This window comes from Eleutherodactylus coqui, chromosome 5 (assembly GCF_035609145.1).
Source record: "Eleutherodactylus coqui strain aEleCoq1 chromosome 5, aEleCoq1.hap1, whole genome shotgun sequence".
Lineage (NCBI taxonomy): Eukaryota > Metazoa > Chordata > Amphibia > Anura > Eleutherodactylidae > Eleutherodactylus > Eleutherodactylus coqui.
The window spans coordinates 234,683,808-234,701,250 of record NC_089841.1 but is presented as its reverse complement, the minus strand read 5'-3'; the positions used below and the strand labels follow the sequence as shown (position 1 = coordinate 234,701,250).

Below are 17,443 nucleotides of genomic sequence, written 5' to 3'. Positions count from 1 at the left end.
AGTGATTGTTCTTGCAGTGTTTCACAACATTTGCAGTAGGTTTTAGGCACTTTTTATACTTTTTATATTGTATTGCATGCACTAGGATTTCAAGCTTACCTGTTTTGTGTATATTTATGGCACAAAATGCCAACGGAATGGAAAAAGATTAGCCCAACAAGGTTGATTTCCCAAAACCTGGAGAGCTGATGCATTTATCAGTAATGAGGTCCCCTGGCTTGCAACCTTTGTTTGCTTATTGGGTGATAGTAAGTAGGCAGGTTGTGTCCATAGTAAGTCCCACCGATGTAGCGTGGAGGATGAACACAGCTTGTTATTTGCATTGTACACATTTCATTATTGCTTATTAGCCGTCACGGAAACCCTTAACAAGTGACCTAAACTGCAACGGTGGAACGGCTTCTCCATTTCATAGTGTCTTGGGTAGACTTCAGTTTGTACTCTTCTAGGGGTTGTGTTTTATCCATTAGACTATGAGGTGCAGTGTGAATCCATCTGGCTGTAATTGCACTCTAGTGCAGCTTATGGTTTGCTGAAGTGTGACTAAGAAAAGCTATAACAACCATCTAAGGTGTGTGTAGCCGAAAGTATTTTCCTAGAAATCTTTCCAAGAAACCCCATTCTATTATGGACCCCACATCTGTTTGCTTTCCTACAAACATTTGCTTAGGTGTTCAAACACAAGAAATGCTTTACTTTTATGTTGTATCGGGAGGGAAAAAAAGGGCTGGAGTTTTCCAAAATGTCAAAAAATAGTAATAAGAGAAGTACTTGTTTTAGGCTTCCCACACATCTGCATCGGGGGTTCTGGTTTTCTGCTCCGTTTGGGGAGCAGGAAAGGGGAATCGCTGGCCGGACGTCTCCGTCTTATGATGGAGCCGAACGGACCTCATTGACCCACTGTAGTCGATGGGCTCTGTTCCGTTTCCACTCAGTTGCCTGGCATTTTACAGGAAGAAAAAGCTCTCATGCAGCGTTTTTCTTCTGTTTTTTCATGCCGGATCTACAACGGAACCTCCGAATGGAGGCTCCAGCGCAGATGTGGAGGCAGCCTTACATTTTTAATATTGAGGGCTTAAACACATGGTCGTGATTTTTTCCTGTTATGCGTCCTTCAATGTTTTTGTTTTATCCCGTTATGCGGTCCTGATTGCCACACCTATGTGTTTAAGCCCTTAGTGAGTAGAATTCTGTAATTTCTCAGATTCCTAATGATCTGCTACAAGGTAAGGGCTTGTTGGTACTAGTGTAGTATGGGTTGGGCTGCCTCAGATAAGGTAACGCCCAGACATGCTCCACTAGTAGCCTATATGTAATGTCTGCTCCCTCCATTCGGGGCTGACACCCCAATATTTCTGGCCGCCGCAGGTGGTTGTTACAGGAGGCTCTTCTGTCATGCGTCTCCTCCTGCCCAGCCAACAGCTCTCCCTTCTCCTTCCGCCATCTCTGATTGTTAACTCCCGGCTAGCAGTGAGGACGCTCTGTGCATGCTATGCAGAACGCAGCTGCTTCTACTGCTGCTGGCCCCTGAAGGGCAGGATGGACACGGAGAAAATGCTGGCCTGAGTGAGCTCAGGAGGTTCAGGTCAAGATCTTAGAGGTGGGTGTGGCTGTGCGGAAAAGGTGTGTGTGGGAGCCAATGGGAAGCTTTTGAGCGCGACCTGGGCATTACCTGTAGCTGAGGCAGTCTAACCCATACTTCCGGTGGAGACATACTACACACTAGTACCAGGCATGTTTGCATCAGTATTGGAGGTTCAGTTTGGAGCTTCTGTTGCTGATTTCAGGTAAAATAGCACAGCATGCTGCACTGTTACATCCTATACAATACCAGGCAGCCAAATGGAAACCAGTCGGACCCCATTATAGTCAATGGGGTCAGTTCTGCAGCGGTTTGCTGCTTCTATAACATAACAGGAAAATGGAAACCAAAATACCAATGTGAACAAAGCCGAACAATCATCTGCCTAGTTTTGTCTGTATGTTACATAGTATCGATGTGACCTAATCTAAAATATGCATGCTGCTTCTGGCTTCCATAAAAGCAGGAACAATCCGAAAGAAGAGCAATAAAATTGTAAGTAGGAGATGGAGAACTTCGGTTGTCCTTTCATATTTCCCATAATGTATATCCTGCTTGTATAATACACTACAAAAAAGGGAACTATTTCACGAATTAGCTGCTCATTTTGATAAATGCTGATATTTTACTACTTGAGTCCCAGCGCCGATTGTATCCTGAAGAACAGGCAGCGCTACGCATCCACAAACCCTGAGAAATGCAAGCCAAAAAGGGGAGAATTTAATATGTGCAAGCATTTCCCAGGACTCTCGGCTACGGCCGGGTCTGCCTCCCTTTTTATCTGCAATTGTAAAGAATTCTTTGAAAGTGTAAATATTTGTGGGATGCAATTGTGACTATACAGTGTGCCAGTTTCATGCTTGACTAGCTCACAAACAGCCAGTCCAGCCTGATTGAAGGACGCTCAGAAAATGTTTTCCAGACCCGCTCGGAGCTCCAGCTACATGAACCTTCAGAGTTCTCTTTAGCTGTTTTGTTTCCACTACTTTTTTTTACCTTGTAACTGGAACTACAAAGGAACTTAAATCACTCTGCAAACAAAAGGTTACATTGAAAGAGAAAATATAAACCCCGGAATTAGTCACCCTCGGTGGATCATTCGGGGTGATTATTACATATTAGGAGATAGAGGATGGAACTTACATCACACATCAGTAAATACAGTAATTATATATTTAGAATACGCTTTTGTGTTATTTGAGTTTTGTTTCATATTGGCAGATCAGATCCAATCAGCCAATTCTTTCACACGGGTCTATACGCAATTGTGCACTCCTCCAGTGCAATGTATTTGCACTTTGAGGGCGGCTTCAGACGGCTGTAGGCACAACTACACTCAGTACGGAGCATAGTTGCGCCTGAATGAGCAAAATTTCTTCTTCTTCTCCAGCCATTTAAATTCCATGCCATAGCGCACGAGTTTGAAAAACAAGCAAACGGGGAAATAGATCCTGTCCGATCTTTCCCGCACGATGTATTCACTACTTGCGGGGAAGAAGATAGGGCTTGTCTTATCTTTTCGTAGCTGTAGTAGTAACAGCCAAAAAAAGAGCTGGTGAAAACAAAACCACTGAAATCCATTCAAATCAGTGGTTTTCTCTTCTCCTGTTATGTGGCCATGATTATCCTTTCCTATGGAATCCTTTAAAAAAAAATCTTACTTGTATGCCATCTGATTTGCATGCGAGTGCGATGGGATTTGCTATTGGAAGCACTTAAGCGATTTTTTTCACACACATGAAAAACGCATGTAAAAACGCAAGTACATGGATACGACGCATCATGCTTGCATCCAGAATCGCAATGTTACAAGCGTGATATTGGTCCGAGTTTCTTAGACTGATGTCACGTTCACTCGTGTGAATGCACCCTTTCCCCACTTCTCCATATAGACCATGGGTACATCAGGTTTTGAAGGAACAGCCAGTCCGATATCACCTATACATTAAGAAGATGATGGTTTTTCAGGAAAATTCTTGTGTTTATTTCTTGGCAACAAAACATTCACATTTATGGGTTTGTCTGGGAAAACAATGTCAAAAGCAAGCAAAGGTAATCTGGTCCGTAGCGCTGTACCAAAGAAGAAGAGACGATGTAGGAAAGACACACAAATGGTTCTGCTTTTTTTTTTTTTTTTTTTAATTCTCGATTTCTGAAATTTTACAAACAAATGAATGAGCAACCATAAGCTGAAGTACAAAATGACATGACAATGACCAGAGAGGCAATATAGAATAAGAGCGGCAGGGCACAACCAACAACATCTGCTTTTGATTTCATAATAACTAAACCCACCCACCTACCCCGCTATGCATCACTGAAGAAAAGTCATAACTGAGGTACACAAGCGGGGAGGGGCGACCGCTGGTGGAGGATAGTCTGCTTATCAAGCTCATGGAACAGCTACGGCGTGAAACATGATTTCGGCAAGGCCGCAAAAATAGCTCAACCCTATTATAGCCAACAAGAGCGATAGAGAAACAAGAAAGTAAATAGGAAGTGGAGAAAGAGTAGGAGGAGAGAGAGAAAAAAAGGAGGGGGGAAGGTCAAGGGAGGGGCTGGGCTAATATGGACTACCTTGTAGGGATCGGTGCATGGCGGAGCTTTGGAACAGAATCCAAGGAGTCCTTGATAAGATAAAGGACTCTTGAGTATCCCAGAGCAATGTGGGGAGCTCTTTACGGAGCTAGGGAGATAATGTTGGATCAGAGGTAAATTTCCAGAGGTCAGATATACTGGCCTTTACATGCTTGGGATGACAATATGGTAAAAGATTCTTTACTTTTGTATTTTCACTTCCTGCAGTCTACTAAGATTAGCACAATGAAAGATTTTTTAAAAAGGCCTATGTATTGAAGCAGTCTAAGTTGCTTAATATGCTCAGTTACGCATGCCATCACCAAGATGGACATTATTGATCGTACAATACTTTGAAAAGTTCTTAATGACATTGGCTATATGTTTGGGGTTGTTGTCCTGCTGCAGAATACATTTGGAGCTCAACAGAAGTCACCCTGATGGTATTTCATGATGGTTAAGTATCTGTGTCTGTCAGCATGAATGACACCATTAATCCTGACCAAATCCCCAAATCCAGTTGCTGAATTGCAGCCCCAGACTTGCAAGGAACCTCCAACTTGCTTCACTGTTTTTCTTTATTTATGCTTCACTTTTCTACAATTATTACTATACCGTTCTCCAAAAGTTTTAGGCAGATGTGAAAAAATGCTACAAAGTAAGAATAATTTCAAAAATAGAAGTATTAATAGTTTATTTTTGTCAATGAACAAAATGCAAAGTCAATGAACAAAAGAGAAATCTAAACCATTTCAATATTTGGTGTGACCGCCCTTTACCTCCAAAACTGCATCAGTTCTTCTAGGTGCACTTTTACAAATGTGGGAATTTTATAGGATTATAGTCAGGCGTATAATTAGCCAATTATACTAAACAGTTTGTAATGACCATCATTTTCATATGTAGGTTGAAGCACATAGACAGTTGTGTAGAAGGCTTTAGTTTGGGTGAGGAACAGCCAAACTCCACTATAACGATGAGGTTGTGGAAGACCGTTTCATGTCACAGGTGGCAATCCTAGCAATACTAAGGTCATCATGGTCATCACAGGTCATCATGGCAATACTAAACACAATAATAAGACACAAGCTAGTTATACGGCATCAGCAAAGGGCTCTCCCAGGCAAAAAATTTAAAGCAGATTGGTGTTTCAATATGTGCTCCTCAAGCTCTTTTGAGAAAGCACAAAGAAATGGCCAATGTTTAGGAGCATAGACACAGTGGTCGGCCAAGGACACGCGGTGCAGTAGATGAAAGACACATCATGCTTACTTCTCTTCGAAATCAGAAGATGTTCATCAGTGCCGTCAGCTCAGAACTGGCAGAAACCAATGGGACCCAGGCACAGCCATCTATTGCTTGGAGAAGTCTGGACAGAAGTGGTCTTCATGGAAGAATTTTGGCCAAAAACCAAACCTTCGACATAGAAACAAGTCCAAGTGGCTCAACTATGTATGAAAATGTAGAAATTGGGGTGTCGAGAAATGGCAGCAGCTGCTCCGGACTGACGAGTCAAAATTGAGAATATCTGGATGTAACAAAGGGCAGTTTGTTCACCAATGGAGAACGATATAGTAATAATTGCAGGAAACAGTGAAGCATGGCGGAGGTTCCTTGTAAGTCTTGGCTGAATTTCAGTCAATGGATTTGGGGATTTGGTCAGGATTAATGGTGTCCTCAACGCTGAGAAATACAGGCAGATACTTATCCATCATGAAATATCATCAGGGTGACCTCAGGTTAGCTCCAAATGTATTGTGCAGCAGGACAAGACCTAAAACATCCAGCCAATGTCATTAAGAACTTTGTTCAGCATAAAGAAGAACAAGGAGTCCTGGAAGTGATGTTGTGGTGACAAACCATCATCTCAACATCATCCAGTCTGTCTGGGGTTACATGAGGAGACAGAAGGATTTGAGCAAACTACGTCCACAGAAGTTTTGTGCTTAGTTCTCCAAGGTGTTTGGAACAACCTCCCTGCTGAGTTCAAAAACTATGTGCAAGTGTACCAAGAAGAATTGATGCTGTTTTGAAAGCAAAGGGTGGTCACACCAACTATTGATTTGATTTCGATTTCTCTGTTCATTCATTTTGCATTTTGTTAATTGACAAAAAAAGCAATTAACACTTCTGTTTTAAAAGCATTCTTACTTTGCAACATTTTTTTGCACACCTGCATAAAAGTTTTGTGCAACTAAATCTGCTTTTCTCCTCCTTTGGGAGAGTCGCTCGCCTATCTGCCTATGTCTAGCCCTGCAAAAATGGTTCTGTAACACAAACAGAATCTCATCCCTCAGACTGCCTCTTGGAGTAAAGGATTCGAGAAGAAGAATTTAGGATGTCTCTAATGGAGAATCCAACACTACCTGGACAAGCAGGATACAGGACATCCCAGTAATACTGCATTATGATTGGCTCAGGCAGCAGGATTGGCAATAGGGTAGGGAGGAGGCCATGTAACGGTAAGGGGGAGTGAAGGAAGCTTTGTGCCGTGCTCGGTCAATAGGTGGTGGGACATGGTCAATAGAACAGGAGAAGAGCTGTGGGTATAACCAAGTCATGAATAAGACACAGAGTTCTATAGACCACTGCTGCAAAGCAAGCATCAAAATGGTACATGTCACGGAAATAAGGAGATGAGGATAAGTAGATCCTGTGGCTACTTTATACATCTTTGTGTTGTTTGAAAATTTTATTGAAACTCAAATGAGTGCAACTTTTAATTAAAATGTTGACATAAACATGAGGCGGTGGAAGGGTTTCATGTAAAGGCCACCAAATTTGCAGTTCAAAGTGGAAGCATCATTTCCCAATATCCTGCTACATCTGTAGCATTTCCTTATGCAACTTTGAATTTTAATTAGAAGTGTTAAATTCATTGTTCACAGCTGTTCAGACAGTCTTGGATTGGTTTCTGAAGTCTCTCCCGCTCTCACATGTTTAGCATGTTGGGATCATTGAACCCAACTGCTTTTTGGAGTTTTCTGTTTACAAGATACATTTTCTAGTCCATTTAAAAAAATGAAAAGAAATACATTTCTCGGGGAAGATTCTAAAATCTCTTACGTAATGAGAACCTTCTAAGTAGATTAAAGACAGAGATCACTCCAGTGTGTGCATTGATAACATTTCTGTTTGTGTTTTATTTGTCGAAGGCCTTCTTCACATGGGCGACAGTGCATCACTGCGAGAAAATCGCAGCGATATCGCATCGCTGCAGCATGCAATATCTTAGTTTTCTCGCAGCAATACCGCCATTTTGTAGCGCTACAAAGTCGCATGTGACGCTACAAAATCACGCGACTTTGTAGCATCACGTGTAAGGATTCTCAGGGGGGGGGGGACTTGAATTATAAGCCCTACCCCGAAAATAAACTGTAACTAAAGGAGAAAAAAAAAGTATACATCACCTCTTCCGCGCTGTCTGGGGTGCCACTGCATCTTCTTCCCAGGTCCGGCACTGGTCTTCTTCTTCATCTTCTGGCTGGGGATTGAAAAATCCCCGACTGCTGGAAGTGCTGGCTGTGATTGGCTGACACTTATCCAATCACAGCCAGTGCTCAAAGAATGGTCAGCCAATCACAGCCAGCGCTTCCAGGAGGCGGAGATTTTTGAATCCCCGGCCAAAAGAGAAGAAGAAGATCAGTGCTGGGACCAGGGGAGAAGATGCGGCCGGGCTGACAGCGCAGGAGAGGTGATGTATGTGGGGGGTTTTTTCCCGGTAGTTAGGGCTTAGATCATAGCTTTGACAGTAGCATTTACTACTGTCAAAGTTGCATCGCATCGCATGCAAACCGGGTTTCCGTGCGATGCGATGCAATAGAGAGGAAGGCTCCATAAGGAAACATGGGCTACAAAACCTCGCGTGTCGCGGGCATATCGCCGGACCTGCGAGGTTTGTGTATCATTTTGTAGCATGCTACAAAACATCTCACGTGTGAAGGAACCCATAGGAAAGCAAGGGCTTCTCATACATGTGATTTGTAGCATTGTAGCAACGCTACAAAATCGCGCGACTGTGTCGCCCGTGTGAAGGAGGCCTTAAAGTAGTAGTCCTATCTTAGAAGTCAATGAGATCCAGTATCATTAGACTGTGGGGTTTTATTCTCCCAATTCCCAAAGTTATAGGATAGCGGTTCTTTTGGCCTTTTCCCCACACAGTGGCACTTCTGGTCACATATTTTACAAGGAAATTCAACACTACCTCATTCAAGTGAATGGGATTATGTTGTAGTTCTCTGCGCATCCAGTCATCAGGAATGTCACTGGGCAGAAAATCTATGCAGCAACCGCGATACCTAAGGGAAATCTGTCAGCTCAAATATACTGTCCAAGCTGCAGACATCCTGTTATAGAGCGGGAGTAGCTGAGCAGATTGATATATAGCTTTATGGGGGAAGAGTCAGTAGAACTTGTATTTTATTCATTAATATCTCTGCACATTCTGAGCTGAACAGTCCAATGGGCGGAGCTATCAGTGATTGATAGTTACCTCTATGAACAGTCATACACAGATAGCTGTCAATCACTGATAACTCCACCCATTGGACTGTTCAGCTCAGAAGGTGCAGAGATATAAGTGAATAAAATACAAGTTATATTGAATCTTCCCTCATAAAGCTATATATCAGTCTGCTCAGCTCCTCCTGCTCTGTAACATGGTGCCTGCAGTTTGGATAGTATGATCAAGCTGACAGACTCACTTCAACTACTTCTACAGCTCTGAGGATAGGTGGAGGCCTTAGTCAAAGGAAGTGAGGACATATTTAAATGTGCCACTGCGCATTATAGAAATGTTGGCCAAACCAGAGGATTTCACTAACCCCTTGTGTATGGAATTGTGCTGACTCTTCCTAAGTGGCAGATGTTGGAGGAAAGAAGGATGGGGCATCTTGGATTTCACCATGTCTGCTCCTTTGTTCGCATCCCCATTGATTCTTTTTAGAGAGTTGTGTTGTGACTTGTCATCCATAGTCAATCCTTGCTGTGTCATCACTATGGACAACAGGTCATAACATGGCATTGAAAGAGACTGGCGGCAGGGAAATGAAGAATTGGCAATGTTGGTATATTACACTGTTTATTATTTTACTATTTTAGGCTCTTTTGAGCCTTTTTTTTAGATTGGAAACTCCCTTTAAATGCTCAGCCCTCATTCCTCGTTATAAATAGGATGACAGTAGGATATGTTTTTGAATTAACACATCATTGAAAATTCTTTGCCAGGAAGACATCTATACTCTTGGAGAACATTTGTTTATATGCAGCAAAGCTTATCATTCATCATTGTAATTCAAACACAGCGGTTGGATGTGAAGCACATCTTACGGCACAAAACCTAATTTGCCATTTGTGATATTCGGTTTGCTAGAGAATTCCTCAGCAATCAACGTTCAGTTGCCAAATGTGTGATGGCTATTGTAAACTATTTTAATACCTCGAGTATAAACACGGGTTATGTGTAAATGGTGCATATTAGCAAGTGCTTTCAGTTAATTATTTTCAAATAAACATTGTACTCAGACATGTATTCTAATCACACCGCAGAATGACCCACTTACTAAATGCTTTAGCGCTTCACTTTTCTGCAGTGCAGCAGTAATTCAATATGTAGTCTCCTATAGTTCAGTATGGCCTGCGGCTCACCGGCTGGGGGAAGAGAGAAAAAAATAAGAAAATAGAAGATAAAGAAATCCGAATAACTCGATAAAAGAGTATAAGAGGGGCCTGGATGCCTTTATTGAGTGTTACAATATTACATGCACACTGATGATGGACAAACACCCCCAAAACAGCTTTCAATGCCCAGTCATTGTTACAAGGCTTGTATAAAGAGTCTAACATTGACTTGCAGGAATGCTGCCTTCTAATAGGTGGCACTGCAGAGGTATTGTTTCACCTCCCTTATTTGCATATTACCCAGAGGAGCATGAACGGCCTTATAAGTCTCCTCACTCACTCGCTCACCTTATAGGTGCTCTCTCTAAGGAGAAATGATAGCGTTCCTGACCCACCATATTACATGTTATATCACTGATTACTTCAGAGGGGTTGTTGATCCGGGGAGTATTCTGATTGCCAGATTGGAGGCGGGAAGGAATTTTTTTCCCCCTTAAATGGGCAAAATTGGCTTCTACCTTATTGAGGTTTTTTTGCCTTTCCTCTGGATCAACATTGGGGGGGAAAATAGGCTGAACTTTTTTTTTCGGCCTAACTATGTTTTATTATGGTAATGATCCAAGCAGTGGCTATAGAGGAAATGTTTGGATCACTGTTATAATTTCTTTCTAGAGTTCATGAACGTAGTTGTTCAGCTCTCCAGGATACGGCACCCATAGACTTCTACAGAGCTCTACTTATGCCTCGAATTCCATTCAGGGGTGTGCAGAGGTTTTGTTCTGTCTGATTCCATATGAAGCTGATAGAAAAACATGGCATGACCCATCAGAGTGTGTGTACATAGTGCCATATGGGGCTCAGTATGGCGGCACACAGAGCATCTACAGCTTTGTACTATGGACACATTTTAGGTTTAAATTTGGTGTTTTATCTGTTTATCCTTTCCTTATCTCATAACGTTATAACATATCAGTATGATATACCACGAGCTTATGATAGGACAGTGTCTTAGGGTCCTTTTAGATGAGCCGATTCTCGTTTGAATGAGCGGGTGACGTCATGGCCAGCTCGTTCGCTCTGAGAGGGACGAGCGCTGCCTAAACCATACGATAAGAGCCAACGATGAACAATGAATAAAAAGCAAGGATTCTCGTTTGTCATTCAGTTGTTGGCTCACATTTAGACGAAATCGTTCACTTTCGCTCGTTTGAACGATTTTTCAACAATAATCATTCCGCAGAGACGTAACTAAAAGCTCTTGGGCCCCGATGCAAAATCTATAACAAAGCCCTTACCTACTATGTGCTGTTTATAACACCAGTGTCGTCTTATGTGATGGAGGGATCTTTGAGCTCCCTAAGGCGCCAGGGCCCGGAAGCAACTGCTCCCCCTACACCCCCTATAGCTATGTCCCTCGTTCCGGCTAAAAGCACCCTAACCTTTGGGACCCCTGATGATCGCCAGGATAAAGAGTGAAAGTGGGGAACACTGCTGAGCAGGAAAAAACTTTACGGGGGCTGCAGCGCTTTAACTATCTTCTTGAGGATCAGAAAGGGGTTGTAGTGGTCAGATCCCCCCCGATCAGGAAGGGATGGCATATCCTAGTAATATACCCTCACTTGTAGCAGTGAGATAAGCCCTTTACGATGTATCAATATCATCAGACCATCTAATGTGCAATAAGGAGAATATGACTGCAGAATCATTCCTGTATTATATAAATTCTTTATTTATAAATTTTAGGGGGGTACAGAAGGATAAAAGGGGAATGGGCGGTTGGGTGTCACAGCACACCCAAAATCTCGCAACAGTCGTAATTGTTAAATACAATATGTTAGTTATGCTAATAATTATACTCGTTAAATTAACCGTATTCTAGAAATTGTTGGCGCAGTAAAGGTGGTTTCATATCTGCACTGGGGATTCCTTTCTCCTGCTCCGTTCGGGGAGCAGGAAAGGAGTATCCCTGCGGTCGAATGGTTCCGTCTCTGGCCAAAACTGAACAGGGCCGGATGGACCCCACTGACTATAATGGGGTCCGCCCGCTTTCCGCCCTTCATTTAGCACTGTTTCTTCCGGTATTTTCAGCAGGATGTGTAATGGAACCTCCAGCCTGACGTTCCATCACAGATGTGAAACCGGTTTAACATATTTAACCAGTATATTAATTTCCACTTTCTCAAATGATGCAAGTTGCGCCTTCAGAATCCTCAATATGTCTTTAGTAGAGACGCTCGGATAAAGCAGTAACTCAGGCAAGCATCGCTCTTCTCGAGTAACTGCTTACTGGTCCGAGCAGGCTTGGGGGGCGGCGGAGGTGAGTGGGGGGCGGCGGGTTTTAGTGGGGGATAAAGAGAGATCTCTCTAACTCTCCCCCCCGATTGCCCCCCCCCGAGTTACTGCTTTATCCGAGCGTGCTCGCTCATCTCTACTCTTTATACTTTATATTGACAGCATTTTTATTGTTTGATTACATCATGTAATTTATCTGAAAATGCCGTAACTTTTCTTAAAATACCCAGATTTGATGAATAAGCTTGCAGTCAAGAAGTGTAAATGGGATGAGATTGTTGACCGCCGAGAGTGTGAGAAAGTGTATATAAAGTCTTACTAGCGCCATACTGGCATGAATCGACTCTTTTCTAGCGGAATGCTGACTCGTCTTGGATGGGATCCCGCAGAGAACATCTTATTTATGAAGTAAATATGGGATTGGGCTGTTGTTTTGCTATTTTACAGGGAAACTACTTTTTCATTTATTTCTTCATGCTTGACTTGACCCAACACCGGAAGATATAAACCTTGTACTTCTTTTTCACGCTGTATCTAATGTAAACCTTGCGGACAGTTATTTTATGTGCCTCTAATTTAAGACAAATGCAAGGAGCCTGAAAGCTGTGAGTGTAAGATGGAGAAAGAGCTCGGAAGTGGAAGGAATCTTAGGGGAGCCTTGTGTAGAAAGCAGGCATGCATGTAGATGGGGGAAGTAGAAGCATTTTCTATTTCAGGACTCTTCTGACCTTTCACTGGCAGACTATTTTCCTTAAAGATGCTTTTAATTAGACTATTTCCTTATATGATTACAAGTTACATCTCGGAGATACGTGCAGCGCGCTGCCAGCGGACAAGAAAACGAGGGCTTGTCCAGCCTTATTAGAAACTAAACTTAGTGGAAAGTGTTGCAGCTTTATCATTAGTTTAGTGTGTCAGTTGCTTGTCGTGTTAAAGATCACAGTTTGCTTTCAGTGAATGAAAACTTGTTCATATCCAGAGATTCAGAACCTGGCCTGCCCTTGTCCAGCTGACAAAGGTGAATGGCTTAAGGCCGACTTTGCACGAGCATAAGCGTATTTGCGCACGTATGTAAAGAACGAACGCTACTTTTTTGTGCACGTATATTTTGCTAGTTTTTGCGCATGCAAGGCCTGCGAATTTGCCGTGTAAAAAAAAAAAAACGCAATGATGCCCCCAGTCATTGAAATGGCTCATATGTCCAATAAGTTCAAGATGTGTTCTTTCCCTGCACAATTACCCTGTGTTTCACGTATCTCCTAGGATATTCCCATTGACTTCTGTGGGGAAGTTTGGTGGGTAGGAAAATAGAGCATGCTGTGTTGTTTTTTTTTTGCGACCAAAATGCGCAGGTAAATACGTGATGGGAACTAACCCAGTGAAATCAATGGATTCGATTCCCTGCATACTGTGTGCGCAAATTTTGCATGCACAAATGCGTACGTATGGAATCGGGTAAATGTATCGGAGCTCTGTCTTGTATTGAGCTGTGCATCTGGCAGTTGGACATGCTTTCAGCTTTTGCATATGAGAAGGAATGTTTCAATTCATTGATAGCAAGCCGAGATCTTATAAATGACAAGTTGAAAAACAAACATATTAGAAAGTTGCCTAAGCATTCGGTGTTACTGAGCTCAATCTCTTCAGCATTCTAAATCTGGAAGAACAGTGTAAACTGGCATTCAGTAGTGGATTGTACAGCACTAGGGGGTAAAGAAGACCCTCCGTCCCACTTTTTATGTTTCAATAGTGTTTATTGAAAGTAATTTGAAACTTTGGCAACATTCCTGCCGCATAGACCCCTGCGAGAGGGAGAAAGACTTGGTACTTAGCATCGATAAAATCGATTAACTCTAAAGAACAATAATGAACATATACAAATCCAAAACCAACATATTACAGGAGGAGGAGGAGGGGGTGGGGGGGGGGGGAACAGGGGGATACAATATAGGCACTTTAGGGGAATGGTATTTTTGTTTTTTATTATATTTACCGTATATACTCGAGTATTAGCCGACCCGAGTACAAGCCAAGTCAACAAGCTTTACCACCAAAAACTGGAAAAACTTATTGACTCCAGTATAAGCCTAGCTATACTCAAGTATATACTGGGTAAAAAAACCCTCCATACTCCCCTCCCAGCCAGCGTCTGTGTCTGTGCGACAAGCTGCTTGAATTATCCCCGCTGTCCTCTCTGCTCAGCTCTGTCATCTCTGCAAGCGCTGTGTAAGTAAGCGGCTTGCGTGCAGCAAGCTGCTTTGGAATTCTCCCCGCTGTCATCTCCCTGCTCGACTTTCAAATTCCCCAACATCAGCTCTATGTAAGTAAGTGCTGTGATTGGATCGAGCGCCAGCCAATCACGGCTTCGATCATTCACAACCAGTCAGTGAATGTCATTCATTGATTGCCTGTGAATGATTGAGCGCCGGCTGTGACTGGCTGGTGCTCGATCCATTCACAGTGTTGACGGCTGAGGATGACCAAGCCGAGCAGAGAGGACGCTGGGGAATGACAGCGGGGAGAATTCAAGCAGCTTGCCACACCACCGCTGGGAACAGACGCCGGCTGGGAGGTGAGTATAAAGTGCGGGTTTTTTTGTTTTTTTTAACCCTTCCCTGACTCGAGTATAAGCCGAGGGGGGCTTTTTCAGCACAAAAGAATGTGCTGAAAAACTAGGCTTATACTCGAGTATATATGGTATTTATTTTTCTCTTTGTTGTCACACTTTAGGTTCAATTGGTCAGTGTATTTTTTTGTGCTGAGGGAGGGGGTGGCCTCTAATATCTTTGGGCTCTACACCACTTATTGTATTTTGAAGGGGTTAGGCCGCCTGCAGACGGGCGGAAATTCTGCGAAGGGATTTCCAGCGGAATTTCCGCCCTTTGAAGCTGCCATAGGATTGCGTTAGCAAAGGCAATCCTAGGCAAACGGCTGCGGTTTGTCCGCGGAAATCTCACGCGGCGAACAAATTGCAGCATGTTTTATTTCTGTGCGGGGTTCGCAGAGCCCCCACACAAATGTCACTCACCTGCCGCCGGCTCCTGTCTGCGCATGCGTCGGCAGCCAGCACATTAAAGATCCGGAGCTGCGGGGCGCGGGTGAGTGCGCGCTGCTCTCTGCAGGCGCGTTAGGGTCGAGTCCCGCGGCGAGAATTCTCGCTGCCGGATCCGACCTGGCCGTCTGCAGGCGGCCTTAGAGTACAAGTGTCAAGTGACAAAGGAAATAAAGTGGGTGACCTTTTTCCAAAAGGCCTGCACTATGGGGCATTACTACCAAATGTGTAGAGCCAATGTTTTCGCATCCCCTAAAGGACAGGTTGGAGATTTCGGGATAGATGGCATGTATGCGGGATGGCACTAAACATGCTGTATGTAGAACCTTTAAGAACGTCTCCATAAGACTAACCTGACAACTCTCCTTCCCACTTTTTACATGCCTGTAATGTTTTTATGGGACAATATAACGTGACTCATTAGAATGGGCCGCTATTTTACATTGTCTTTAGAAACACAAATTTAGATTTTATTGATTTCTGGATTTCCTTTTAATTTGTATTTGTCTTTCAGTGGATGACACGGTGGTTGTAATACCCTACGGGAGCCGTCACATCCGGCTGGTTCTTAAGGGCCCCGATCACTTGTGTAAGTATACTAAATGTGGAGGATATTGACATTTTAAGTATTGTATCTCCTCGCACCTAATAGTTATGGTTATACTGATCAAGTTATAATGGGGGAGAAAGAGTTTCTCCATAATGGACCAATAAACTAGCAAATAGCTCACTAAGCGGGGGGCGGGGAGCGGCGGGGGAGAGCGGGGAGGACCTCCCTGCTTACTCCTGCAACTCACCGCTCTCCCCCGCCGGCACCCGAATCTTAAGAGTTGAGCGGGCAGGTACTCGCGTAAGGCACTACTCACTCGAGTAGTTTGCCTTAGTGAGTACGCTCGCTCATCTCTAACTGGCACACATCTGTCTTATAGACAACCAGTTGTTGAGTCTAGGGCCGGGCTCACACAAGTGTGCTGTAGAGTGCTGCGTGTATATTGCAGTGTTTTACCGCTGTGCGTATCGCCACATATGGCAGCGACTTTTCACTTCACATGACAACGTATCTCACCCACGCTGTCATGTGCGGTCTGAATTGTTTCTCTTTTTTAAAAAAAAATTTCCGCTCTATTACTTAGCGACGTTGCGGATAAACGCCACACATATACAATGTAATTGCGTATGTACAGAGTTTGTTCTGCACTTATACGGAACAATAGGGCTCTATCACTTGTAATACGCGGTAGAACAGAACTTGCTGCATTCTTTTTTACAGGCGTATTTTACGCAGTGTGAATGGATCAATGAAAATCTATGGACTTTCATTGACTCCATTCATCGCGTATTATGCTCGCCTACATTGTGCGCAAAATGCGCTATTAAATTATGCTCTTGTGAGGCTGTCCTTAAAGACAGAGTACATATTTATTAAACTGTGAGCAATTCTTAAAAAATGATGAAATGCCGAGTATTTAGTGGGGTTTTATAACAACAGTTGGTGCCTAGTGTTACCTCCGCTACCAGAATTCAAGTAGGAAGGAAATGGCTTGTAGAAACAGGAAACCCCGGGCCTAGGAGGGTTTTATGCCGTATGGGTGTTAGCTCTGGGCTTCGTTAGACCGCTGGGAGGTGAAAACATTTTTTGGTAAATGATTTCTGTGTTTGCTTTTTAAAGTATGCAGAAAAAAGATAAAAAAGCATTCAGCAATGCCCCGTTTAGATGGAATGATTAGCGCTCAGAAAATTGTCCAAATGAGCGAAACCGAGCGATACTCGTTCAGTTTAAGCGCAGCCAATGACTGGACTATGGGCGAGAATTCGGAGGTTCTCGCTTGTCGTTCAGTTTTAGTCGGCATAAAAATCAGCGCCGACTCGTTTACTTGTTGGGGAGTTTAAACATTGATTGTTCACTGTTTCACGTAGGAACGAGAACTGCGCAATTCGCAACAAGAATCGCGCAGTCTAAACGAGCTCTCTGGGCTCTGAGCTCATGATGACATCACCAGCTCGTCCGTTTGGACAAACGAGAATCATGAGATTCTTGGCCCGTGTAAAAGGGTCTTTAGAATGCAGTCATAGGCCTCTCTCACACAGACGATATATGGTTAAGTTAGCCGCGCAATAAAATCGCAACCATCTCTGCCGAATATCACATGAACGAATAGCCGTGACCAAGTCGCAGCTATTCACGACTTTTCCGTCCATTCACACAGCTGGCTGCGACATCTTACAGGGAAATTGCACCGCAGCCCAAAATCCCTTGCTCGGCAGAAGTACTATTAATCACTGTTAATTGCCTCAACTAGCTGCTAAACTCCCTCCCCCTC

General features: G+C 43.4%; 1 protein-coding gene across 3 annotated transcripts in view; it reads left to right on the top strand.

Moving 5' to 3' along the window:
* Nucleotides 1-17,443, top strand: part of ADAMTSL1 (ADAMTS like 1) — a 669,103-nt gene that overhangs the window by 513,024 nt on the left and 138,636 nt on the right. For all 3 annotated transcript variants that reach the window (XM_066604352.1, XM_066604351.1, XM_066604354.1), the window contains one exon: nt 15,637-15,711. In XM_066604352.1, the coding sequence (XP_066460449.1) occupies nt 15,637-15,711 (75 nt within the window). The remainder of the gene's footprint in view (nt 1-15,636; nt 15,712-17,443) is intronic.